Source organism: Simochromis diagramma, unplaced genomic scaffold, assembly GCF_900408965.1.
Source record: "Simochromis diagramma unplaced genomic scaffold, fSimDia1.1 OVJJ01000753.1, whole genome shotgun sequence".
In the NCBI taxonomy this organism is placed as follows: Eukaryota; Metazoa; Chordata; class Actinopteri; order Cichliformes; family Cichlidae; genus Simochromis; species Simochromis diagramma.
The window spans coordinates 6,646,425-6,673,812 of NW_024387523.1; the positions used below are offsets into that span (position 1 = coordinate 6,646,425).

Sequence of the window (27,388 nt, forward strand, 5' to 3'; positions counted from 1 at the left end):
TGCATAATGAACACGTTCACAGAAACACAAGTGTTTGCACTCACATTCAGAGCTGCACAGACAGTGGAAAACATGAAAAACCCACACAGAAATGCATTAATGACCCTCCGATTATAAGCTGCCAGCTCATCTCATCTGCTCAGAAACCTAAAATCAGGTTAAAATAAAATGCTGTGTATTTAAAAATATCTGATAATTCAAGGTGAAATAAAGGGAAATTCTTTTTCCCTCTAAATAGAAAATATAAGGCAGCAGGTGTTTGTTTTCGGGATATTCGTTTTTCGCGTGGAGATTAAAAAGCAGACAGTCCCTGACATCAAGAGACGCAAATCCGCCTTTTGTTCTCGCTGTGGAGCTGGCCGTGGTCCTGAAAGCTATCAGCTCAGTGTGCTCACGATACATTTTCGGGGATACAATGTAGCTTCTCTGAGTAGGGGAAAGGGCGTTATATTCATAAGTATATTCGTAAATGCGGGGGCCGATTTCACAGGACACACGCACACACACACACACACACACGCCCTCTCTGAAATCTCGGCAGCATGTAAACAATGAACCCACATGACAGCAGGCTGCACACACCCGACATGCGCACACGGCGCTACTTCAAAGGAGTCACGATCTGGACCTGGTTGGCTTGAGCATCGCAGCAGCGTTATAGTTATTCTAAGCATACCTCTGGGCACAGATTTCTCGGTGGCCTCACCATTTAATACTTTATATTTCCAACAGCAGAACATCTCCTCGGCTTGTGTTAAGACTGCCATCTGCCATCATCAGTCACTAAATCCTATCTGCCCGCCGCCAGTCAGCCCCTCTGTAAGCCCGTGGTGCAGGCGTGGCAAAAACTCAATTCATCTGGTGTCGATCGGGTATAAATGGGTGATAAGGAACAGCGTCGGGTACGTGATTTGTGTCGTTTTCACAATGGATGACAATTTTATTTTTCGGAATGTAACTGACAACGACATCTGGTGACAAGCTGCTAACAAATGCGATGCCAGCAGGGGTGCTTATGTTTCTGCTGTGCTCTAAATGTAGGACTTCAGAAAAAAGAAAGATAAATCTGTGGATTTGAATGTGCTGCTGTACAGATAGACAGACAGATAGATAGATCTGAATCTTTAATAATACAAAACCTCTAGTCTGCTAATATACAGTCACTGCCACTTTGTTAGGTATACCTCCTTAACCTCTCCTTAACGCAAATAGACCATGTAGACACGGTCAAGATGATCTGCTGTTGAGATCAGAGATCAGAGAAGAATGGTCAGACTGCTTCCGGTCGATAAGAAGGCAACAGTAACTCAAATAACCACACATCACACCCAAGGTGTGCAGAACAGCATCTCTGAACACACAGCACACTGAACCACACTGGGTGCCAACATGTCAGCCATTTCTGAGGAATGTTTCCAGCACCTTGCCATAAAGAATTAAGATAGTTCTTAAGGGAAAAGTGAGTCTAACCGAGTACTAGCAAGGTGTACCGAATATTTAGAACTAAGTATAAATACTAGGTAAATAAAGGTTAGTTTGAAATACATGACTATCATTTAACCCTCTGCTGTCTGAGGTGCCACAGGGTTAAGGTGCAAGAACCCCACCCTGTTTTTTAAGGAAATTATATACTTAACTGTATTTTTTTGACTTGTTAACTGACACATTTATTTTCCCCTTGATTTTAAAGACATTGAAGAACCATTTTCAAAAGCCAAAAACCCAAATATTCTTCTAGCACAGGGTCAGCGATGAGGGCGGTTGCCAAAACTGATGTTCTGAATTAGATGTTACTGGATTAAATAAACAAAACCCATTAAAAAACACTGTTTTAAGAAGATAAAAAGGTTTGACTATAAAGAGAGTTTTGAACAAATGTAGCAGAAATAAAGATGTTTATGTCTTTTGTACCTTTTATTAGAAAAGCAGAGCCGTTATATGAATGCTATGGTACAAAGGTTTCACCAACAAATACAAACCAGGGGTCAGCTGGAAAGTGAAAGCAATCTGAAATGGAAATACTAATTGATCCAATCAAAATTGTCCTTTAGTGCAGGTGTAATGGACTCCCACAATGACTGTAACTTAATTACACAAATGTTTCCCGGAAGATTTAAATGCTCCAGAAATGGGTCTTAAACTCAATGTTCATTAAAGGTCATAAGAGACACTCTCTTTGAATTTTGTCTCTTACAACAAAATTTCAAAGTCTGGTTAAAATTGAGACATTTTTAAATTGAAGGGCAACTTTCTTAAACTGAGCTTGGAGATGCTCGTTTGTTAAATACTGTAAGGAAATGATCAGACAGCGACGCTGTGTTTTGTTTTCATTTGCACAATGATCATTTATTCCACAAAAACATGCATTTAATGGGTATCTGTACAGGTTGGAAGCATGAAAAGCACAGATTTGTTTAAAGCAATGTAAAGAGAAGGCAATAAAATAGCTGTAATTATTCATAAGGTTATTAATAATCCTGGCTGTACTCACATGGTCCTCTATGTCCAGCGGTCCTCCTTTCCTGTGTTTCACACACTCACACACACACACACAGGGACGGAGAAAAAATAGAACCATTTTCAACATTTTATTTTCCCCCCACTCTGTATTGATTGTTTTGATTTCCTGCTGGTGGCACTTAGTTTCTGATGTAGCTATTAAACTGAAAGCCTTACCGGTGCACAGCGTTCATAACAGGCCGTGAAGAGAGATCACTGCGAGCGGTGCAGGATTCAAAGAGAGGAGCCGCCACCATCTTCATCAGTTAACACGTGGGGGAAAGGTTTCCATCACATCAGACACATCAAAGTGTGGCTCTGGATCCCTGAGGATGAAAACAGGAGCGAGGAGGGGAGGGGATGAGAAACGGGGAATGAGTTCAAAAAAAATTCAGGGGGAAAGAGGTGCGTGTGTGTAGGTAATGTTCACTCACTTCTTCCTTTACGTAAACACAAAGAAAAATGCGTACACTAAGGTGACCTGACACATTTACGCACGTCCCCGATATGAAGGCTGATAAATGCTGAATAATTTAGTTATTTATTGAATTTTTCATGCTATAGGCGACCCCTCCCCTCTCTAACAAAGTGACTCTGGGAAGATGTGCTGACATCTGGCGACGGCCGGCTCACTTGTGACTATGTTTAATTTCCAAGTAAACTCCGCAGATTAAAAACTAACTTCTGACCAATAAAGATGTCGAATGGGAGCACTCGTTTTCTATTTGTTCCCTCCAATTGTTTTCATCTAACACCGGTTTTTTTGTTTTCGTGTTTGTGTGCGCGAAGGGAACGATTTATTGCTAAAATCGAAACTCATTTCCCTAAACGACCTCCGTGCTAATTAAAGTAGACCTAAATTAAGGGCAGTTTTAACTGCACGGATTTATCAGAGTTAGGAGCCCATTCACGTCGACACTTTTAAAAGGAAAAAATTAAGCTGTATTATTTGCCGCTTACGCACTTAGAAATAACAGTCCCAATAATAATGTCTTTTTTAACTTCTCATACTTGATTTAATGTAATAATTTAATGACCGCACTAAGAAACTGCAAATGAATTAAGGGAAGTGGGTCTTTCGGTACTTGATTATAACTGCCTAATCAATCCAACTGATCACCACTTTTGTCTTTTAGAGTGATCCTCACGCTGAGGCTGTGTGTGTGTGTTTGGCACCAAATCGATCTGGACCTCTTCAATTAAAGAGAATATTTGCGGAGTCAAGAGAGCCTTACTGAAAACGTGTTCGTTTCAAATTAAGCCAAACTGACTGCATTAACGCTCCCTGCACGGCAGCCTCACATAGAGACACCTAACAGACCTTTAACTGCTTTAAGGATCCAAGTTACGCGTAAAACCGCCGCTACTTTATTTTGGATCTCAGCCAAACTAATCTTTTGCAAATTTATTCTTGTTACTAGGCAACTTTTCGGGCATCTGCCCAACAAAGCAGAGCAAATGTGATTCGATTAAACTAAGTAACCTATGCACACAGAGGTACACACAATCAGTGTGGACACTACTTCTTTAACCGTATTTATCTTAAATACCAAAAAACTTAAAGACCTAATGTAACAAAAAAGTGACTCAGAGCAAAAATCTGACTTATCAAGTTAAGATGTTTTTCTTTAGAAATGTCTATCCCTATAAATGTAATAAATGTAGTAAACGGAGCTTTTTCCTCTAATATCACTTTTATCTGGTCTGATGCAGCAACGTATTTTAAACCTAATGGGATGCTGATACATTGATGAACACATTTCCCAAACAGTATTATAGATTTAATCCTTAAATTATGAACCATAGCTTAAAAAAAAAGAAAAAAAAGAAACCCCACAACACTCTTTAGTGTTACCTGCAGTCGTGTTCATGAGTAATGGGGCCAGTGGCGTTATAATTTCTGTGTGAATAATTAGAGGTCCTGGCTTAGGTGCTTTTAAATGTGATGCAGAAGTAAAGGCAGTGATGCAACAGGTCAGGGATCAGAGATAATAAAAAAAAAAAAAGAGAGAGAATAAATAAATAAACGACACTTTTTTCAAACTCAGATTTTTATTGGTCAGTACAAATAAACGAAAGTGAAGCCGACTGTCTTCATCCTCCTTCCAGAAATGCACTTCTTCTGCGTCGGTGTTGGAGGCTGGAAAAAAAAATCCCCCCCCCCCTTGACTAGATTTGTGTCGCCTTCCTAAACGGGACGTAAAAATTATCGCCGAAGGGATCTTGCGCATAGGTGGGGAAAAGCAATGCTTCACAAAAAACAAAAAGACAAAACACAGAACATTTGGAGCTGGAACAATGAGAAATAATTCCGCCAAATATGCTAATGTGTACTGTAGAAGAAACAGAAATTCCATAGCATACACTCGGCTTGTCATACCCAAAGACAAGTTGAAATTAACGATTTTTCAAACGCTAATGGGATCCTGCTGATACGGGACTGAAGCAGTCAAAACTGCTCACTGAAAAACTAAATAAGAGCAGAAACACTGCACCAACTACACTCTTTTCTCACCGTCTTAGCAAAAATAACTGTCTTTCAAAAAAGGTGTGGAACTATCTGTGTCTAGTTGGTTTAGACTGGACTGCATGCACACACACGTACCATGCACGCACTCTGACACGCTTACATTTAATGCAGTGCTTCATATTGGAGGAAATGATACAAAAAGTGAATTTTATATATATATATGTATATATATCCACCTCTTATCTTCTTTAATCTTCTGTCTTCGCTCTTCAGCTCAGCAACCCTCTCAGAGGCACCGTGTTCTTTATGTCTCTTGGTGTTGGCTCTCCTCAGTCTTCCACACACCCTTTTTTCCTTCTGCATTTAAAGTTTTTTCTTCTGGAAGCTGCTGAATTAATTCTTCTTCAGCTCAGCTTTGCCACATCGTGCCCACCCCAGTGCAATAACTGCACATTCATCCACCTGCAGTCTCCATTTCAGTTTTTAAGAGGCTTTTATGACCTCCAAGACTTTTGAATGTGAGCAGTCTCAGGGCTACATGCTCAGTCAGTACCGTGGGGGCATAAAGGGTCTCTTAGGGGGGAACATTGGGCCTCCTGGTCTTAGACCTGGACGTTTGCCTCTAAACCTCGGGTCAGGACCTTGAAATTGAGGAAAAGGGGGGCGAGGAGGTCCTCTGGGGTGTGGGTGATGTGCAGGGTGAGGAGGTCGATGCGGAGGTCGTAGACCGGGATGACGGATTTCGTGATGAGGCGGTGGTCTCCTAGGAGGGTAGTGCGGAGCAGGGGGGCTGTGATGTGGGTAGTCGTGGGCGTAGTAAGGCTCCTCTGAGTTTGAGAGTGGAGGAGTGAGGCGGCCTCGAACTCGGGGATAGTGGTGTGGAGGGCTGCCTGGTCTGTAATACGGGTCATCTGGGCCGTGATAAGGATTGTCTTGGAAATAAGGGGGCTCGTGCTGGAGGAGTTCGTCGTGGTGCCGCTCGAGGTCCCCCTGGTAATGCCTGTCATCTGACTGGTGATGTAAATCCTCAGGGTGATGTGGCCGATGCTGGTCAGTGTCATACAGATGTTCATCAGGATGAAACAGGGATTTGTGTTGATGATCATGGACCACCATCCCACTGATGACACTCTCAGTTCTGGCCCCGAGCACGTCCCCAGAGTCTGTGCCGGGAATCGGCTGCTGCTCCGGAGGAATCATCGAATTGCTGGCCGATGAAACGGAAACCTCAAAACCGCGAGGAGGGGGAGGTAACCTTGGGACAGGAGGAAGATTGCTTTTAAAGAAACCATGCAATGGGGTGCCCCCCTGCTGGGAGAGCAGCTCTTGAGGTTCACGAGTTTGCTCAGCTTGGTATGGATAAAGTCCAGATGTCTTGTGTTCTTGAGCCCCTCCAGGCATATTATAGCCGCTGGGCTGCTGAGAGCTCCCCTCTGGGTAAGTGTCACCGTACCAACTCCTTTCACTAGGCCCATGAAAGCTGTCAGCAGTCTGTGTGTTACCGGCACTGCCTGGGGCTCTTTCTCCAGGCACTGGCCCTCCTGTCTGTGCAGAAATCTGCTGGTAATGTCCAACCGGGGCAGTAATCCCATGTTCAGAGATCTCCTGTTTGCCAAACCGGTACGCCTGGTAGATCTGCCCATTCTGAGCGACACCTGGCTGCAGGTGAGCAGGCTGTTGTGGATTGTTGGGGTTCGGCTGTGTGCTATTCTGGTATGCAACAGGAGCCATTATTGCAGATTCAACAGATGACTGACTTAATTTGGGAGCAAATGGAACCACCATTGGCTTGTCCATAATCTCATCTTGAGTAGGCGTGCCTCCCCCCTCGTCCCGCACAGGTGTCCCATCCTGGGTGTCTGTGCAAGTAACCGGACTATGATTATTGCTTCCGAGAGCTGGGTTTGTTGAAAAAACCAAGTCAAATGCACTAAAAGCAGGGTTTCCCTGCAAGAAGCTGTGTATTTTAGACTCTAAACTTGTAGAGGATGGTTCAGGATCTGTTGTCAAATCCATGTCTCTATGAAGAGCCTGAACCAGGGCAGAGGCAGGGTTGGAATTCTGGGGGGATGCTTGGGTGCTTGAGCTCTGCCTTGCAGTAGAGCTGGATAGGGGAAGCACAGATGTGCCAAAGGAGTGAGGCAAGCTCTGAGAGGGTACCGCTGATGAAACTGTGGATGAAGGAGAGGCAGTAATCTTGCCTGTACTGGAGGAGTCAGCTGAGCTGCCCACAACAGAGGTGATGCCTAAGGGGCACAAGGAAGATAGAAGAAAGATAAGCAAGGGTGCTGCTATAAATCAACATTTCTTTGAATACTTTAAGTAAAGGTTGATTCTCACCTTCGAGGCTGCTTTGACCCTGGACTTTGGACAGAGCACTGAGGAGGTCTGCAGGACTCACTTCTACCTTTGAGAGGATACTAACCAGTGAACTGGGGTCCTGTGCTGCCACAGGAAGAGCAGGCGTGCTCTTAACTGAGGAGACAGCGGGGGCAGCTGCAGGAGGAGTGTCCACTGACGGCGCTGCAAAAAACAAAGCTACACTCACTCACAGAGTAACCCACCATATACTAACTTTTTATTAGACAGTTAACAGATCTGTGAAGGCCAAATGTTCATTCATAGATTTATGCATTATGAGGTATATTTAAAACAAACTAACTTTGACATTTGACAAACCTACCGGATTAACTTAAATACTCTGTTAAATCTATGCAATCTAAAGACACTGAAAACATATATGCAGTTTAAGTACATACTCACATATGCTCTCAGGATCTTTTTGTTTATCTCTACATTAAAAATTAATGACACTGCAAAGATATTAACGCTCCAAACACATTGCAAACCCAGTTGGTTTTTCCATAGCAGAAGTCGAGACACGCTTAATGACGGCACGTGGAAGATTTTATTTTATTTTGAAAGAATTGAAAGAAATCATCTATGTGCATGTTACAAAAAGGCCCTCGTTACTCACCTGTGTTCTTCACGACTGAGCTTAAGCTGTTGAGGATGGAGCCAATTTTATTCATGTCCACACTTTCCAGAGCGGCCGCTGGAGCGGCAATGGGAGACGCGATCTGTGCGACGATGGGCTGCTCTGTCGCTACTAATGGCACGCTTTTTGCAGGCATCGGTGCGGGCACCTCTGGGTGGAGAACGGGTTCTGTCCGCTCTTCAACTGAGGAAAGAAAATATGGCAGCGATAACAGTGAGAGAGGGCCAATGTAATGGTGCAGCTAAGTGCAGTTTCTCTACATTTGGTTTTTGTGACTAATTTTGTCGCTGTCACCTGATTTCCAGGGCAAATTTCTCAAAAGTTACTTAAATAATGGTTGCAGGAAGGAATGTGGTGCAAAAAAGAGAACAGAAAATATATTTATGACTCTAGCTGTATATTCACAAGTGTTTTAATATTTTTAATATTAAAAATGTTTCCTAGAGATGTAGGGTACTGAGATTTGCTTTTGCAGAGACCTGATGCTCAAAGTTAGCTCAAGATGGATAATTACATTAGAACATTTTCTCTTTAGCGGTAACCAAAGCTAATTATTTACTTCTATACCATCCTATCCCTACCAGCTTATACTGTCATCCCGACTTTCTCCATGTCCTCATTCACTACATCCATGAACCTCCTCTGTGCTATTCCATATTCAGCATCCTTAGCCTTGCTTCTCTAACTTTGTCTCCAATTTCCTCGACCTGAGCTGTCTCTCTCTGACGTACCAATTTCTAACCCTAGTCACTCCCAATGAAAACTTCAACTCTGCCACATCTGGCTCCAGTTTTGAAATGACTCCATTTGGTCAACGTAGCCACTAAAACCGCTTGGATGCTTCAGGATTAATGAATTCCTCTAAATAACAGGTGTGATTTGTAAAGCCTGATTTATCTTTGATGCAGAGCTTTACCAGATGTCCACAGCAGGCGATGGTTTCACCTGTGATCACAATGCATCCATCTAAGTAAATGCATACTCTGTGATATGTGATGGCAGTGGGCTGGGCACACGCTAGAACTCAAACTACATTGAGGAAGAATATTCCTATTTTAACATGCAGATCAATTTAAGAATGTGCACATCAGCTACTGCGCAGATGCTGTTTCTTCCATGGAGTCTCATCAGATTGTGTATAACAGACATTTTGTCTTCATTAAATGGTCAGAAATGAGAAGAAAACTGTCAAACTTCTATCAAATAAGGTAACACAGACTCATCACCTTTCTTATTTCGAACGTAGTCAAATCCAAAAGGCCCTTTTTTTTCCTCCAGGAAAAACTTTAACAAGTCAGCTTATCTCAAAACAAAGGAAATATGTAAAAAGACTGCTTTTAAAATTAAAACTAGGAACATTTGAACTAGTTCGATGACACCATGTAACATCTGTATTAACTACTACCAACAGCAGGTTCAAAAGATGCTACTGCAAAAGTTGAAACAATGATTATCATGCAATGCTTAAGAACTTTTGTGTCATTACGGTGCTTGCCCGTCTCTCCTGTGTTTGTCATTTCATTCTTTTTAGTAAAGTACTGAAGACCAATATAAAAACCACACAGCACTTAAAAAGCATTGTAGAGGCTTGAAATCCCCAAAACATTACCCCCTCCTTACCTATGATGCCCCCACTCTCCATTTCGTCCTCAGACAGCTCCATGTCCTCCACCTCGCGATTGTCATTCTCACCGAGAGCCTCTGTGTCTCTGGGAGACCCCCCCGGGGAGGACAGAGGGCTGGGGGCTGGGGGCTCTGCATCATCGTCCATTGCAGAACCATCGAGGTCTGGATCAGGGGTGGGCCATTTCCAGACCGTGGAAAGGAGACTCTGAGCCTGTTGGAGATGGAGCGTCTGCCGAGGGAGAGGGGATGGGTGACTCGTCCAGGTCGGGCAAGGTGGACTTCAAGGTGTCCAGCTTACGCTTGAGGTGGGACACCCGGTTAGCAAATGTTTGGTAGGCCTTGAGAGGAGAAGCAACGGAGTTTAAATACATGAAAATGTAAATGTTAAGTCTATTAGCCAGTTTTAATACAGACTTCACGCAAATTCAAACTGCAAGATAGAGAGGCATAAGGTTTATCTACAGCTAGCAACAAATAAGAGTCTAAAACATAATGTACCAAAATGCCCAACACCAGCTGGGTAATAAACCTACAGGTAACTGAATTTCTTCATGCTTTAGAACAACAACAACAAAAAAAATACAAATTAAAAATAAACCTCTTTCACTTACGTTAGCTACAATCTTCACTTCCTTGTACTGCATCTCATAGAAGATATCTGCGTTGGTGAGTGCCTCCATGAGTTGAGGTAGGATTTTGTTTTGTTTATCAAAGAACTTCACGAACTCCTGTAGCTGTGCGCTTCCTTCCTCAAAGTCCTTGGAGAACTTCTTTCCTCCTGCCTTATCTGCAAGAACCAAGCAGTAATGTGAGGAAATCGTCAAAGTCATAACCCATCCTTCCTATCGGTCCAGGTTAGACTGTATAGCAGCAAAAAGAATAAAATACCTTTGAGTTTCTTGAGGGCATCAGAACTGAAGATGTCAACCCTCATAGCTGCCAGCTGTTTCTCTCTGAGGTCGACCTCCTCCACAGATCTCTTGTACTTGGACAGCTGGTCTATGAGTGCCTGCGGCTAAAGCAGAGGGAGCAGTCAGTCATATCATAAGCGCAACAAAGTCTGATCACAGCGTTTGAGTCAAAGACAAGACGATAACAACCGTGCTTGTAAAACAGCACAGCTGGAGTTTAGTGAGGAGTTTTAAACTCTAACATCACACTTACCACGAATTCAGCAACGACCTTGGATCGTAGATCAGCTTTAGACTCGACTGGAGCTTTAAAATAAATAAAAAGCCCATAAACTCAAACAGCAAAATTAACTACAAACACCCAGAAATCTACACAACAGAATGAAATGCAACATTATTTAAGAACTGAGATCATAATTATTTACCGGAATTATTCCTAAACTCTGGGAAAACTGTGGATGTATTAAAACTAATAAATAAGAAACTTGTCTTAAAGCCAATTAAATTAAAAATTAAATAAATTGTGTTTTCATAATCACTGACAGCCAAAACTGTAACTGCAATTAAAATACAATTAACTGTACAAGGTGCCACGACTGGTAACGACAAGTTTCATGTTAAGATGGCGCGTCTAATAAAATTAAAAATTATAAAAATAATAAGCAAACTTACTTTTTTGCTCCACAGGAGTGACAGGAGGGGACTCCTCTTTGATCAGGGCGTTCTTAAGGTCGGCAATGAGAGTCCCCGAATACACACCTCTCTCCTCCCAGATGGACAGTATCCTCTCTGCTGATTTTATCACCTTCGAGTCACCTTCACAGCTACAGAGAGGGGAGATGATAAAAACTATAATGATGGCTGCTGGATTTATGTGAGTCCAAATGAAACAAATGAGAGGAATGATGGACAAGAAACACTGAAAGGTAGAGAGTAGCAGAAAGAAACATTGCACCAGTGGAGCACTTACTACAAAGCACTTACTTAACCAGCTGGAAGGCGTCGGGAAGCACCTCGGCGAATGCCGTTCGGTAAACGATGGCATTTTTCCTTTTACAGTTCTGGATGACGTCATTGGCGAGGTATAGCAGGTTGAGCCTATGTGAGGCGTCAGCTGTTGGAGGAAACAGAGGTGCTGATGTTAGCTTGTTTGAACCAGACTGCTTCTAATTATGGTGCTTTTATCTGCGGCTGTTCATTCCCTTAAATCTTTCATCGTTTTTACTGTTTTTGTTGCTGCACAGCATGTGTGCCATTTTTAAATGTGCATATGGAAAAATCTGACTTGAAACCTGTTGAGCCGGAGAAGCAGCTCAGCTCTCTTTCACCTATTTTATTAAATATAGGTCAAAATCAGTAGTGGTCCAACGTACTGCTTAATTTATTATCAATTTATAATTTTTGTACTTTATAAAAAGGTCAACATTTTTACTTAATGCCCAGTTAAACTAAATAAATGACAAAAATCCATTATAGACATGTGTGATTAAGTCTGAAGTGATAAATCAGATTCATAAACAACACAGAAAAGATAGCATGCAATCAACAGCTACCAAGAATATTTAATCAGCTGCTAACTGTTAAAACAAAGACGTGAAATCATTTACACAATCTTTGTTCACATTTTATGACCTAAACAAGGAGTTTTAAAAATGCCTGTTTTATGGTTTATACACACCATGTGCCATTTTTATTTGCAGTTTTTTTTTATATTTATGATATGATATCAGCTCATAATATCTCCTGGTCAATAGTTTAATCAGTGCTTGATAAAATAACCAACATCCAGATGCAAAATAAGTCTGCAATGCAACTAATTTCAACTCTCTGTAAGTAAATAATTTTGCTTTAAATAATCAAGTCTCTATTAATTCTCTAATTGTCTAGATGACAGATGAAAGCCACGCTTCTTACTCATCAGGACTAGAAAAGCAAAAGGCTGTTGTTTTCCTTATTATGCCGAGGATTTGAACCCTAAACACAAACCCCAAACACTACAAAACAGTTTACTTTGAAATTTCTCCTGCAGCACTGAGATCCGCGAGTGTGATCACGTTAGAAGAACAAAATTGATTAAACTGTAATATGCTCAGAGATCACTCTAAATTCTCCAAAGTCAAACACCGTTTCAGGTAACTGTAAAATCACTGCGACCAAGATTAACAGCGAAACAGGCAAGCGAGAGCCAAAGACATCCATCTATGAATACCTTCATTAAAAGGTGGAAACAATCAGCTCGAGGCTTCAAAATCGGTGGCATCACAGTGGCTAGTCATCTTTTACATACAGTCTATGTTTTAACTAGAGATACAGTGATCTGGAATCAGCTGATTTTCTAAATTTTTAGACTAGTGACTGACTAGTCAGCCTCTTGTATATTAAATTACAAAGCGGCCCGTTCAACGCATGTGCAACACATACACAGCAGTGCAGGCATTATCAAAAGGAGCCTATCCTAGCTGCCATAGGTCAAGAGGCGGGATACATCCTGGACACGAGTCCACCTCGCTGCAGGCCTAACACACAGAGACAGAACTATTCAAACACACCTCACTACAACTCACAAAACCCACTAACTGCATGTTTGTAGGAGGAGGTCAGAGTATCCAGAGAGGACCCACGCAGACAACAGAAGAGCATGCAAACTCTAAACAGAAAGACGTAACAAGATGATGGATTTGAACGCAGGACCTCTTGCTGACGGGCAGCACTGCTAACCACCACCCCCTCACCCAATGAAGAACGTCTCCAGTTGAATCAAGCTTTCCAAACAGTAGTGTATTTTACATTTTTATTCTCTTTCTGTCTCTCTCACACACACACACACACACACACACACACACACACACACACACACACACACACACACACACACACACACACACACACACACACACACACACACACACACACACACACACACACACACACTCTTAGTAGCCAAGCCAGCAGAAGCTGAAGAAATTACTGCAAAAGACATCACCAAAAGGTCAGTGAACCCCATCTGGTGATGGATATTGATACAACTTCATTGATTCCAAAGCCATTATCGATTCTGCTTATAGGTCAGATTCATTATTGATTCTTTTACTGACCTGATCCATGTTTGTGTGTTTTTCAACATCAACACGACTGTTTTAAAACGTTTTTACGTTTAAGATCCCTCCAGTTCTTGGGCAGCCTAAACCGAATACAGCATTTCATTAGTGAGAACACGTCTTTTATGTGCTCTAAGAGATGAAGGGCATCTACAATCTGATTTTACACGTTTTTTTCCTCAGCTTATGTGTAAGAAAGACTTCATTGTCTTTGAGCCTGAGAAATGCTTGAAAGTGGGTGTGCAGAAACTCCACTGCCATGCTTGACATCATTGCTCTGCAAAGTGAAAGAAAAAATATTCCTCTTATCAGGAAGAGGAACTGATACAACTTTGATAAACCGGAAATTTTGGTATGGATTCTTCACTGGAACTGGTTTTTAATTACTGTCCCTAACTCTGTACAGTGATCTGTGGTTTTACTATTTTTGTTTAAACATAAGATCTGGGATCTTTTTTTTTTTTTTTTTTTTTAAATCAAGACATTTCTGTTGGACAATGTTAATGTTTTCCAGCTTATCTCCAGCCAATCTGGTGCACTGACTTAATACTACTTACAATTAGGGTGCAGTTAGTAAGATGTAGGTATATTAAAAATACCTTAGTGCAATAGTAGTATTAAGTAAGTTCGACCCCACCCATATGGAAAAGATATATATAAATCTTATAAAGTTTGTATCTGTCTTGTGTGAAACTTGTATGAAAAGCATACAAGAGTGAAAACAGATATAAGATCCCTTGAAAAATTATATAAATGAAACTTGTATGTTTTGGATACTTACTAAAACAATATATGAAAGTAATGAGAAAGTGGCCACTTTCATGAGTAAATCATATAAGCCTTATATGATTTACTATATGAAGTAGGCCACATCTTATGCAAGTCTTTTATAAGTTTTTTCTATTTCTTTTCCATATGGGCACCCCTGTTGTTTTGTTTAGGACAGAGGTGTCAAACATAAGGCTCGGGGGCCTGAATCAGCCTGACAAAGGTGCCAGTCTGACCTAATCTGACCCCCAGCTTTGGAAAATACAACAAAGGGCATATGTTTTTGACCTTTTAACTATATTTTCACAGGTTTGACAGCTTTTTCTGCTGATAAAGATGTCCCGCAGCCATTAATACCACGCCAAAGTAGTTAAGTAATAGATAAACAATTAGGTTAGTCTTTTATTGTCATTGCACGTGTACATGGGTGCTCCATACCAACTGTGCAGGACTAAAATATAAATAGTAAGACAACAGAAATGCATAACAAGCAATAGGAATATATACAAAACCAGAGGAAGCCCCGCAATAGAAAGACACTGTCTGTTAAATGACAGAAACAGAAGTTCCTGTCTCACTGTCTAATATTGACATTTCTATTAAAAAGGAAACAAAATCTTCATCAATTAACAAACACTTTGTTTTATAAACACAGGAGAGTCTGGAAAGTGAGCTACCAGAATGTTTTCTGGTGCTTGTGTTTTCCTACATTTATCATGTAGGGAAAAAACGATATGCTGTTGAAATTGCATTATTTATCTAATATTAAGATACCTCTGGGAATAAACGTGTAGTTAAAGTTTCACTCCACCAACCCACCTAAGAACAAAGCGGGCTGTATGTGATGGTCAATGTAAAATGAGTTTGGCATCACTGGTTCAGGACTTTTCCAAAATAGTAAAAAAAACAAAACAAAACACAAAAAAACCCCAGATATGACACTGTAGAGACAAAAGTGTCCACTTGTTTTATCAGACGAACACAAGGTTAGATTTAATTTACAACAGTACAAAACAGAAAACGGAGAGCCAGCAATGCCAAAAAGCTTGGTATACTTTCTATTAAATTAATAATCAAATTACTGTAACAAATCTGATATATTAATCCGCACATTTAACAATTTCTTTCTTATTTTCGTTCTCAAGTTCATCCAGAAAGCTTTGGTAGCTTCCAGTTAATACATTTAAATGCTATGTTTTTAAATGTATTTATTAAGTGTTATTCAGATGTTTAAAACATCTGTCTTCACGGTACACCACTAAGCCTCTGAAAAATCCCTAACAGGCTTTAAACTGCATAAATGGAAAACTCAGGTGTCAGATATAATGAAACAGTCATATCTTTAATGACAAAATGGAGACAATGTCTAAAAGAGGATAACACTATACTGCAATCACAGAGGGAGAACCACAACTCTGCTGTTAATAAGGCTCCACGCTGAACGTACCTTGCTGTCTTCATCAGCAAAAGACAGTGATGAACTTTAAATTGAAAGCAAATGCTAAAACCTCACTAGAGTACAAATTAATGAACAGTAGGTATAAAGGTCTCAATAGCAATGGCCTTTGTCTTAAATTACTAGACAATTCCAACAATATGAATGATCCTTAAGCTGCAAGTCAAAATAAATTACTCGAAAACTATTCAAGGGCTGTGCATGAGATTTATTCACCTGCTCTGCAGAGAATCAGAAACAGACCACTATTCTCACGTCTGCAAGAAAAAGTTTGTGAACCTGTTTAAACTACTTCTGCACTGATTATTCATAAAATGTGAGCTGAATCTAAATCACAAACATAATCCAATTACACAAATAAAATACGCACATTGTACTTTTGTTGATATAATCTCACAGTGAAGGCTTGAAAATGTAGATTCAACCGTTAGGAGCTCCACTTAATCAGATGCTGCCTGAAGCATGGATTGTACAGGGGAACATTTGATACATAGCGATGACACTACCCAAGTGAAAACATGTATAAGGCAAAAGGATTGGTCCTAGCAAGGATTAAGATTTAAGATATAAGATTTGTCTTCTTAGTGTAAGACTGGTTGGTGGGAGCTGTGTCTTAATTACAGTTACTAGAAAGCTAGACGTGTGATCAAGGCTGCAAAAGCATCTCCTAATACCTTGGCAATAACACAAAGTACTGACTGATTTATTATAAAATAAATAATAGAGCCCCACTGAGAACCTGGTGCAGTTTGACAAATTTCCAAACAAACATGTAAATAATCAAAGTGTCGGTGACAACTCCAATACTTAAAGTGAGTTTGTGTACTCGGTAACGTTAGTTTACTCCAGCGGGCCACACGAGGAACTAAAACTGCTGTGGAAGGCCGCACCTGTACTGAACTCATTCTGCTCATAGTTACTTTTTATTTCTTTATAAACTGCTTCTGGTGAAAGTAGATTTTTAGACCCCAAAAAATCAAAAAGACCCCAATTAGACCCCAATTGTGGCCCCATGGATAAATTAACTGCCCAGCGCAGGTTTACGGTAACAGAATATATTTTGTCTACATCAGGGTTTTCAAGCAAAAGGCACCGGGGGACAAATTTGACCTGCCAAGGACTCCAATACGACCCACTTTTACAGCATTTCCTACTGAGAAAGACCTTCTCCTCGGCCATTCATACTACAACAGTGTAATATGTAAAGGACAAAAAATTAAATGACACAGAAATTCCTGTTTTTTTCACTATCAACAAAAGAAAATTCTGTTTGTTTGTTTATACACCCGGTCCAAGGTAAGAAAAAGAAAGAGAAACAGAAAGTTTACTGTGAATTAAGAAAAACTTCCTGTTTTGTAATTATCAGACAGTCTGGGCAATGAGTTACCAGAACTTTTGCTGTAATTTTACATATTAATTTCTTACAATGTAAGCACAAAGAATCATACTGGCAGGTTTACTAGAGCAACATTTCTTAACGTGTAGAACAAATTAGATGAACTGTTGAAATTGCACTTTTTAATATATTAAGATATCTCATTATTTAATGTTTATTTAAATTTGTTTACATTGACAGAAAGGAGGGTTTCACTCATCTGTCCCAATTACAATCAAATTAAGCCGTATGTGGCTCTCGATGTAAAAAGATTATGACATCGCTGGTCTATATATTATGGATGGACATTGGTGTCCCGCCCCATCCAAAACGTCATTGTTCCCCATGAGCTGACTACAAATAGCTCAGTCATACAGTTTGGTAACAAAACTGTCTTTCCAGTCTCATAATATGTTGTGATGTGGTAGGCTGTTAAATCTTGAATTTCCCGTTGTAGCCTGTAAAGCTGGCACAGGCTGACCTCTTGTAGCACTGTCAGAACTGTAATTTTGACAGGGCACTACTCTGCACATTAGTTTATAAACTATTTGTAGACTACGCGGGTAAACGCAGGCTATAGTGTGCACATGGATGACAGCTTGAATGTCCCTGCTGTCAAAGGAGCGCCAGTTTTAAACTCCACCGTTTCCCGGCATTTCAACCTAAGGCAAATAGGACAAAGACCTTAACGCGCCCGGATAAAGGTATGATTCGTCAAACAGCAGGAATAAAAACTATATTTAAAATATGTATAAGCACAAACATCTCATTGCAACCATTGCGATCGTTGAGCTCAAACGAGTTCAAAGGTGCAGGCAGTAGGGCTACTTACATTTCTTCAAGCACTTGATCCAGTGTCGCACTATCACACTGTGGTACTTCTTGTTGTCGATGCACCACGCTGACAGTCCTTGAATCGAGTCCATGGTGTTGGTCACATTTTGTAACTTTCTGTCCAAAGTGGACTCCAGAGAGCCGCTGGTAGCGGCTCCGGCTCCCGCTGCCATGTCCGGACGAGTTTGTTGGTGAAGGCTAGCACTTAGCTTAGCATGCTAGCTTAACGCAGCACAGGCATCTTTGCACTCAGAAGCCTCTCAGCCTGCTCCGAGATGCTAAAGCGTCTTCAGTGTTTGCTAACCCGTGTCCCAGTCCCTGTGTGTGTACAAATTATTCACGGTGAGCTTCCTTATCGCGGCTAAACAGTCATATCGTTTCACATTGAAGGACTAAAACTCAGCGCCTCGCGGCATCCTGTGGATCTGTTTACTCGTTGTTGGTGGGGTGATGAAGAACACTTCCGCAAACACTGCTCGGTTATGGCGCCACCCAGTGTCACGGAAGGTGACTTCTCTCTTCTTCTTTGTTTTTTGTTAGCGACACCAGCTGCGCGTTATTGGTAGAGCAAGTGCACTGTTTACTGTTTGTTGTGGCAGAGGAGTTTTAATTCTATTTTAATATTTAAAAACTAATAAAGTGCTGTGCAAAAGTCTTGAGTCACCTCTCATTTCTACATGTTTTGCTTCCAAGGAACCAGACTTTCTTGTTATTTTGGTAGTCTTGAGCAATAGTTCTTCAGGCTTTCCGAAGGTCTTTCAAAGTTGCTTGTTTTTTCGCTTATTTTCAGTTGAGTCCTTGCAGCTAACCATTTACAGATGAATATTTTCTTTTGTTAAGCCAACACTGACCTATGAATTATTGGAGCAAAAATGTGGCCCTACACATAACATACAATTTAAAACAACCTGCCAACAAAAACACACAATTTATTTCCAATTTGTTAGTTGAGTCAGTATAAAATGGCAAAAATTAATACTTATACACCAATGAGGTGATTTCCAAATTAGCCATTAAAACTTAGAATTTCTCAGGATGTTGTGCAGTGTGTCCTCAAAAAATGTTGAGAAATCTACAGCAGATGGTTAGTTCATACCAGTGTGAAGCCAAATGTTGTTTTTGTACCATTTAAAGAATGCAGAGTAAATAAGTTCATAGTGTATGAGGTGTTCTGGTCAGAAAAAAAACTTTGCTGTGAAGAGAAACTTTCCTTTTTTAACCAAGCTCACAATTGGGCCTGCTGCTGGATCGGGTGACCCTGAACCAAGAATAATACAAGAATAAAAATGCCTTTATATAACCCACACATCGAAAATACCACTTTTGTGCTTTGTGTTTTCTCCTCTCTCTCTCTCTTCCCTGTGTCTTTCTGGTGGGATCTCCTGCTTTGGAGCAGCATGTTCCTGACCTGCAGTTACTGGCCCCACCTTGTTATTTTCTGTGTTACTCGTGGCCTATCTGCACCCTTGTTTTTTCCTTTTCAATGCAGCCTGAATGTGCCATGACCGGTTACCCTAACCCCAATGATGTAGTGTGCTCACCTTCCAATAATATGCTCTAAATTGATGCTATACAAGTAAAACTGTACTTATCTAACCCATGGAATAATAAAAGAGCCTTGTAAAAATATTTACGGGGTAGATTTAGTGGCTGGAAAGCAGAAAACTTAAACATCAATGCAGAAAAATGCTGATTTTGCTGATTCGTGTCATTCTGTACTTATCAAGAAATCACCAGCAATAATTTCATTATAAGAAATAAATTTTCTAAAACAAGTGAAAATTAAAGACATCAAACTGTAAAATCTGATTTTTTTTCTTAACTCCTTTATCACAAATAAAAAGTGTAACCCAGCACAACAAAAAGTGTACTCCAGGATGCTACATCTTAACAGACTAACACAACACACCGCTGCACTATTGTTCTCCGCCTTGTGCTTCCAATTTCTGCTTTAAATAGGAAAATTCATACACAAGTAAGGACAAAGCCTGAGAAACATTCACTTTTCAGTGGCATATGTGGCAAAATGATGTTACCATCGTTGGTTAAAACAGTACACTTTTCGTATGACTTTTTCTCGTATGATTTAATGTCAGGCAAGCTTTATGTGATAAAATAAGGCTCACTGGTTAAAAAAAACAAAAACAAAAACAAAAAGATCCCACCAGAGATGAAATGTCATTCAACATGAATGATACCTGATTATAAAATATGGTGGTACAAAAAAATATTAAGGTATTTAATAGATATGGAATGGAAAGTGTTTTGTTTATCGTATTCCCCCTGATATTTCTTAATAATGACTCAATAGAAAAGCACTTCCAGGGTTACAAATCCATTTGAAACAGGGCACAAAGGGATGTTTTTTACCCTCATGATGACACAATGCATTTGGAGCTTTTTTGTATGAATAATAAGCTAGATTTGCTCTACTGCAATCAAATGACATGTCCTCCTCCCCCACCCTTTCCCCTACAAAAACCTGTAAAGCGCTCATCCCAGGCGTAACACACACCAAGTCTGCTGAATGGAATTAAGGTTTTCAAGTACTGCTTTCATAAATAACATCACAAACCCTTTAGTGTGTAACATTTCCTCAATGTCATCCAAAAGTGCAGCTGCATCAATTTAAAGTCACACAGGATTAAATATTATATTATTCCTGTTTAATCACCTAATAAGGAAAAAGTGACCCCATGCCCAAGGTCAAGTGTAATAAAATATTTCAAGTCCACCTATTTACAGCTAGCTCACAAAATAAAAACCAACTGAAAGACCGAGCTTCTTTGGTTTCTAACTCGGCTCAGTGATTACTAGTCAGTCATGTTCTGTGTGGGACTACATCTGTTCTCAATAAGTGCAGATAAAAAAACAAAGAGCGTACGTTAAGTGCTGCGACACTAGAGTAAGCTGCTTGTGATATGATAATGCATCATGGTTTAATTTGGCACATTTTGGCAGCGGCTACATGCCTTTATTCTACTGCTTGCTACAATCAGACAGCTGGAAAAAATACTTTTTAAACTTTCCTAAATAAAATTTCGAGTCATCTGAGTTCAATAATGAGGTATATTTGTAATCAATTTGCGAGTTGCTTCACAATAAACTAAGCCGCTAATTAATTTGTCCTATTTTCTCTGGGAAAATAGTGCAAATGCAAAAAAAATGTAAGCAGCCGTGGAACCAATCGTCGCTTCATAAAGTATTTTATATTCAACTGACTCGTTTTTTTCCTGCTACAAACACATTTTTCATCAATGGCATGAAATCCTGTACTGCTACTGCTTAGAGCTGCGTTCGATGATATGAAAACGTACAAAGCACAGCACAGACTGTTTTAACACATGTAAAAGTATTTTCAACATTTTTTAACTTAAAGGTCAATGTATACAAAAATCCATTCAGACAAACACTTTGAAATAACTCTGTTGTCATTAAAAACCCAACAATGGATAGTTAGGGGTTAATGACCATCTCTGTACAGTTCTCCTCCTCCTCCTGGTTTAATGTTCCTTATAAGCATCACAGACTGGCTCCACGCCCAACTTTATTCTTATGTAATCGAGTCCGCCCTCTGCTTTCAGTCTCGCTGGCATGCTGAGGCACCTCCATGTGATAGTGAGGTCAGCTAAGGCCAGCTAAGGTGAGTCACTTGTAGTAATGATGTTGCTTGAAGACACCGAGCTGTCTTGTGTAGCTGGGCTGCCACATGAGGAGGAGGGCGGAGAACTCTCAGGGTGCTTCCGATTGTCATGTGCTCTCCTGCTACATAAATATGACGGCCTGCTTAAAGTGCCAGTCCTGCGTGTAAACTCGTGTTCAGAGCTACAGCTGTACCCAGCTGCTTCGTCTGCTTCTTCCTCTGGAGTTTTCTGTTCTGTACGGGATCCGCGCCAACACGTGGAAATGGTGTCTAGTGAAAAGGCAGCATGGCAGCTCCCGTGTTTTCCGTGCTTGGCTGGGACTTTGCCAGCCTGGGTAGAGTCTGGCCAGCTCAGTTTTCTCTTCTGCAATGGGAGAGCAGAACCAAAAATAACAACACATCAAGGCCATCTTGGAAGAGAATTAAGATCTTTGAGCCAAAAAAGGACAATAAAGCATATGAGGTTGACCTTGGGGAGACAGAATACTCTACTAAATACTAAGATGCTTTCTAATCATTTTTAAATGTACATTAATTTGCTTTTTTTCTCCTTCATTCCTTAAAATAATACTATTACATTAAACAACACTGTCACAGATATGGTGACATCCAGGAGGAAGCTCACCTTTACTGGGATGTGGAGCTGATTTTGGCTCCAGTGTGCTGCGACTCTGGGTGTGGTGGTTTTGTTTGGTGTGTTTGTGGATGTAAACGCCTCCCGAGGGAACCACATTTTGAGCAGCATCTCTATTTGCAGCAGATTCTGAAGATATTTCTCACTGCAGAAACAAAAGAATTGTACAATTACCCTGTGGGGTAATAGGGACAATGATAACACTGTTCATGCTGTTAACACTGCTATTAATATTAGGTTTTCTTTTTAATAAAGTTATTATGAAAGGCATTTTAACTTTATTAAAAAGGATAATGTGGAGAGAGGGTAGGAGCAGTAAGAACTATAACCTTTGACATTTCGATCAGCTGCTCAACCAGGTGAGCATTAGGTATCATTCTTGGTGGACTTACCCCATTTCAGGTTTTTGTAGGATTCCAAGAATCCTCTGCAACCTGTCCATAGCAACACTCTGCTGGAAACTGGTTAAGCCTATCAAAAACACAAGCAGGTACCTGGATATAACTACCAGATTGGATGCACTAAATAATGAAGATCATTTAGGATAATGGTCAGACACATACCTCGGTCAAATCGGCCAGTCTTTAAACCATGAAGCAGCTCGAGGAGAGGATGGATAAACCTGTGCAAATCTGCACACTGTAATATTAAAGGCAATAATAAAGACTGTTAATATAACTAAAATCTGCTATTTACTAAAAGTTAACACAGCTAAAAACTTCTGTTTACTAAAATAAGACCTAAAGATTCCAAAAGAAAAGTGCTCACCTTCTGAGCGAAAGCGATGTCCCCTGGTGTCACTGATGACGATAATGTGTGGTCTTCAGGAGAAGGGGCAGAGCCTGGAGGTTTAGTCATGTCAGAGCACTTTTCAGACCGGTCACACTGAGATCTCAAACGCAGCTGATTGGTATGAGGAGGTAAACCAATGTAGCTTCCAGAAAGTGAGATTCCTTCATCGGCGGAAGGCAACTTTCCAATCCCACTGTCCCCCTCTCCCTCTGAGAAGGTTTCAGCCTCATCTTCAGTCTGCTCAGTCTCACTGAGCAGAAAGCTTGGAGTGGAGGGTAGCGAGTCATAAGATGGCCATTTGGAGGAAATACCTAATGAATTCATCTGTGGAGACAGTATTGAGGAAATTCTTTTAAATCAAGATTATGAATAAAAGTAAAGTAATCAGTAGCACAGCAAGAAGATCCAGGGTTTGAATCCAGGCTTTTTGCATGTTCTTCCTATGGGTACTCTGGCATCCTCCCACACTCCAAAAACATGAATATTAGTTAACTGGTGATTCGGCCATAGGAATGAATATGAGCAAATCTGTGTTAGTCAGTTAGATAGACTGATAACACGTCCGGGGTGTATCCCACCTAGGGCCCTGAGACAGCTGGGATAAATAGAAGAAAAAAGATGACTGGAGAGTAAAGCAATCTTCTTCTGGGAAATCTGCTCAACTTCCTAAGAAGTTGTATCATAAGAAGCTGTACAAACAGTACAATACGTTATCAGTAACCTACTCACTTCTTTTGTGAAATCTTTTGTGGTCCAAACCATAGCATTTATAACACATTTACATACTCGTTTTTTACAGTGTGATGATGCCAGGATCATTTACACAGGAGGTCATATTACCTTAAACAAATGATCAGTTTTGATGCTTCTGGGGATACATCTCTGAATTTTATGTCTCTTAGTTAGCCTTAACATACCTGCCCTTCAGCATACAGTTAAGAGTCAGGCAAAGAGTCTTTTTATTGTTACTTAATAGAAAACTTTGCATTTTACTGCTATTCAAACAATATTTTATCACAGTCTTAATGTTTTTACTTTGGCCAAAGACCTGGATTTGTTTGGTGGGCACCAAAATGTTTTAAATGCACATAAAATAGAAGATCACTTGTAACATTAACATGAAAAAAAAATACAAGGCGCCTTAGTTATAATAGCTGCGTATTTGATTGAGTAATACAGTCATTAAATGAAAATACTATCCATATGTTACTATAAAACACTTATCAGCCCTCATGTGACTGCAATGCTGCAGCACGATGATTTCATCACTTTTATGCAATATCTATTAGAAGTGCACTTGTTGCCAAGAACAGTGAGTTACGTGTTCGCAAATTTTCAGCAACCGCAATAAAATCCAGATGAGGACAGAGCCAATAACGATCAACTCTGATAGATTATGACCCTGGAAGAACACGAAGGCCCTCCGACCGACGCAATCGCAGTTATTCACTTTAAAAAACGCGCAGTTCAATCGCACGAGCCCCCTTAAATTTTCGCAAAGGCCTGTTACATAAAGTTTGTTATAGCACGTGTTGCTGCAAATGTTAGTTGCCTTGAGCTTAGTTTGTTTATATCTGCACTAGATTTTTTTAATCACTGCCTCTTAAGGCTGGATATTACGTATTTAATTTTAATGGTTAAAACTGGAGACATATGGGTCTCTGATTTATGTAAGGACACACATGTGTGTACGTCTGCAGCTGATAAGCTGGTAAAACGCAATAATCATCTTATATACCAGTTATAACATGTTTGCGATAACTGGGAATAGTCTAGAAAACCGTATCCCACAAACTGAGTGATTGTTAGCTGAAAATGTTTTTAAGAAAAAGCATAAAAGCAGTATTAATGCCGTTTTCATTCTGTAATTAATACCCGTGGTCAACCAGCTAACTGGAAATTTGCTATGTAAAGGTGTAAATGTAAAAAGTTACTGTTTCGTCTATCTGAGGTAAAAATAAAACGCAGGCTTTATATAATAAGTGAGGAGCCACCTTTCCTTAAAAAACGTTAAAGTGTAGGAAAAGGACGGAGCTTCTTACCTTTTGGACGGAGGAGAGTTGGACTCTTAAAAAAGGACAGCTAGCGCTATTTGAACTAGTTTAAAAAAAATAAATCAAAGCTCACAGAGGGGACTTCCACAAAAACTAACGGCTCTACTTGTGAGCACAGCTGTAACTCCTCTTAGCCAGTCCCTCCTCGTTTCTGCTACCTCCGCTCGTAGCGTTTCACTTACATTGGGAGCTCTCCTACCCGCACGCGAACTACCCACCGAGCGCAACGGCCGCTACACGTGCTGGAGCGTGTACGGAGCCGCGATTGGCTGAGCCCAGAGCTGCTCTTTTCCTCATTGGCCTAGAGGCTTGGCCAATCGGCGGGACGCACAACGTCGGTTGGTTGGTATAAGCGTTTGGATCCCTCCGATCCTTCAACGGCCGCACGTGTGGTAGGTGTGGATGCAGAGCGAGAGGAACAGCACGAGGCAACTGGCATCTAAAATGTTGATATGCAGATTGAGTCACATTATAGAGCCAACGCGTAATAACAGACCACGCTGCTGGTCCCCGCGCGCACATACACGTACACACACACCTCTACACTCTGGAGTCTTCTCCTTTTTCAGTGGGGGCTGCACCCCCCCTCCATACTCTCTCCACATTCTTCCAAATCCGTCATGTTACTTAACTGAAGCTCTCCAATAGGCTTGCATGTGATGGACCAAGACACCCACGTCACTTGATTAACATCATTAATCAGAGAGATAGATAGAGAGAGACATGCACAGTTCACAGCAGGGTCTTTCCGAAGAAGATTAATATTATTTAAAGGGATTTTGTGTCAGTCTTGCGTTGATAACTTGCTTTCTGGGGTCACCTGCCAAGATAACACCTGAACATCTTCCATGCATACAACAACAAACCAAACCACTAATTGGGAGATTTAGATTTAAATAAGCATGCGATAAAGGTCTATTGAAGCAACAACATAATTTTGGCTTCAGATTACAGTGCAATCTAATATAACCTTTATTAAAATAAACTCTAGAAACAATAATTTTATTTATTATTGAGTTAATGTCAACAAGCTGGACAAGATAAGAAGATGTGGCAACATAGGCCTATTAAAGCCACAGAGGGAGAGAGAGAGAGAGCCCATTGGAAGGTAGGCTTACATAATTATGTAATAAGATATATGCTTGAGGAGTGAATCACTTGTGTCACATGCAAAAAGAGGGCTGTTAACCTGCAAGTGTAGGTGGGTTTAGTTGATTAAAATAGCTTTTACAGACAAAAAACAAATGTTTGTGATGATTTCGGTACAACACGGGGAACAGGTGAATAACATTAGAGGTGTGGTTTAGTGAAAAAAAGAGAGTGACATAGAAAGCATGGCACAAGCCAGATTCAGCACTGCCACAACTCTGGGTGTGGTGGAGGGAGTCGAATAGAGTTCGAAATCTTTTATTATACCGTTCAAACAAAAGTGATGCAGTGCCATTGTGAACAGAATGCCTAAATTACGTAATTTAACCTGGACCAATGAGAGTGCAGAGTTCCCAGGCAGTGCTTGCAGGTTCTTTATACAAATCAGCAGATCAGTAATGCTCTTTTTATGGCACATTGTTGGTATCACTCTTGTCACACTGGCTTGATTCATGTTCCTAAAGTTTGCACAGGTACACTTAGTTCCAGACTTTTTGATTGCGACACAGGTACTGTAACCATGCAAACAGCACCAGCCATCAACTGATAAAGAAACCGTGCAAACAGTGGAGCCTACTGCCAGCAGCAGTCTATGCAGACAACTGAAGAATTATAATTGAATCAAGGATGCAGATGTTCAACATATGCATGAATGTTCTAATAGCTTTGGCCAGGCATGTTTTCTTTAAAGCTTATGTATATGGGGCTATAAAAGTATTTGACATGAGCTGCACTACAATCAGACTTTTTAAGTGTCACTGTTGGCTGCTGGTTCAAATTAGAAGCCATGGGTGGCAACATATATTATTCTAAGTGTTGACATGTCCTCTGTGCAGTCGATACTTATGAGTGGAAAGGAAGCTGGCAGTGTGTTTATGTTGGGTGCAAGCCAACAAAAGTGTTTGCGCCTGTCTCGGTGATATTACTTTACCAAGTCTGCTGGATGCACAGTCTACATCATAAAGAAAGCCACAGATTAAACCTTAAAATAAAAACTGAACTATGGACCAATCACCTATTACTTAATACTGCCTGTACCCCATCTGATCCACCTCAAATGTTGTTGGAAGAGCTTTTCTCT

General features: G+C 40.5%; 2 protein-coding genes across 2 annotated transcripts; both read right to left on the minus strand.

The window, feature by feature from the left end:
• Positions 1-283: 283 nt before the first annotated feature.
• On the minus strand, positions 284-18,538 carry rprd2a (regulation of nuclear pre-mRNA domain containing 2a). The gene is given in 12 exon segments (XM_040020765.1): positions 284-2,825; positions 5,206-7,215; positions 7,310-7,492; positions 7,947-8,150; positions 9,588-9,769; positions 9,771-9,931; positions 10,205-10,380; positions 10,482-10,608; positions 10,758-10,810; positions 11,177-11,328; positions 11,489-11,618; positions 18,034-18,538. Coding segments are annotated over 11 exon segments (3,243 nt in total). The 5' UTR covers positions 18,209-18,538; the 3' UTR covers positions 284-2,825; positions 5,206-5,515.
• Positions 18,539-19,659: 1,121 nt separating this feature from the next.
• On the minus strand, positions 19,660-25,356 carry ciarta (circadian associated repressor of transcription a). The gene is made up of 6 exons (XM_040020766.1): positions 25,147-25,356; positions 23,081-23,428; positions 22,876-22,951; positions 22,705-22,783; positions 22,304-22,457; positions 19,660-22,042 (listed from the first exon to the last, which is right to left on the minus strand). Exons 2-6 carry the CDS (start codon positions 23,426-23,428, stop codon positions 21,674-21,676), a joined length of 1,026 nt encoding a protein of 341 aa, XP_039876700.1. The 5' UTR covers positions 25,147-25,356; the 3' UTR covers positions 19,660-21,673.
• Between the last annotated feature and the right edge of the window lie 2,032 nt (positions 25,357-27,388).

Excerpts from the sequence above, each read along its gene's own strand:
- ciarta (XM_040020766.1), bottom strand. The coding sequence starts at position 23,428 with ATGAATTCATTAGGTATTTCCTCCAAATGGCCATCTTATGACTCGCTA. Across the intron at positions 22,952-23,080 it reads ACATCGCTTTCGCTCAGAAG|TGTGCAGATTTGCACAGGTT; the intron begins GTGAGCACTTTT and ends TTAATATTACAG. Across the intron at positions 22,043-22,303 it reads AGCTCCACATCCCAGTAAAG|AAGAGAAAACTGAGCTGGCC; the intron begins GTGAGCTTCCTC and ends CTCCCATTGCAG.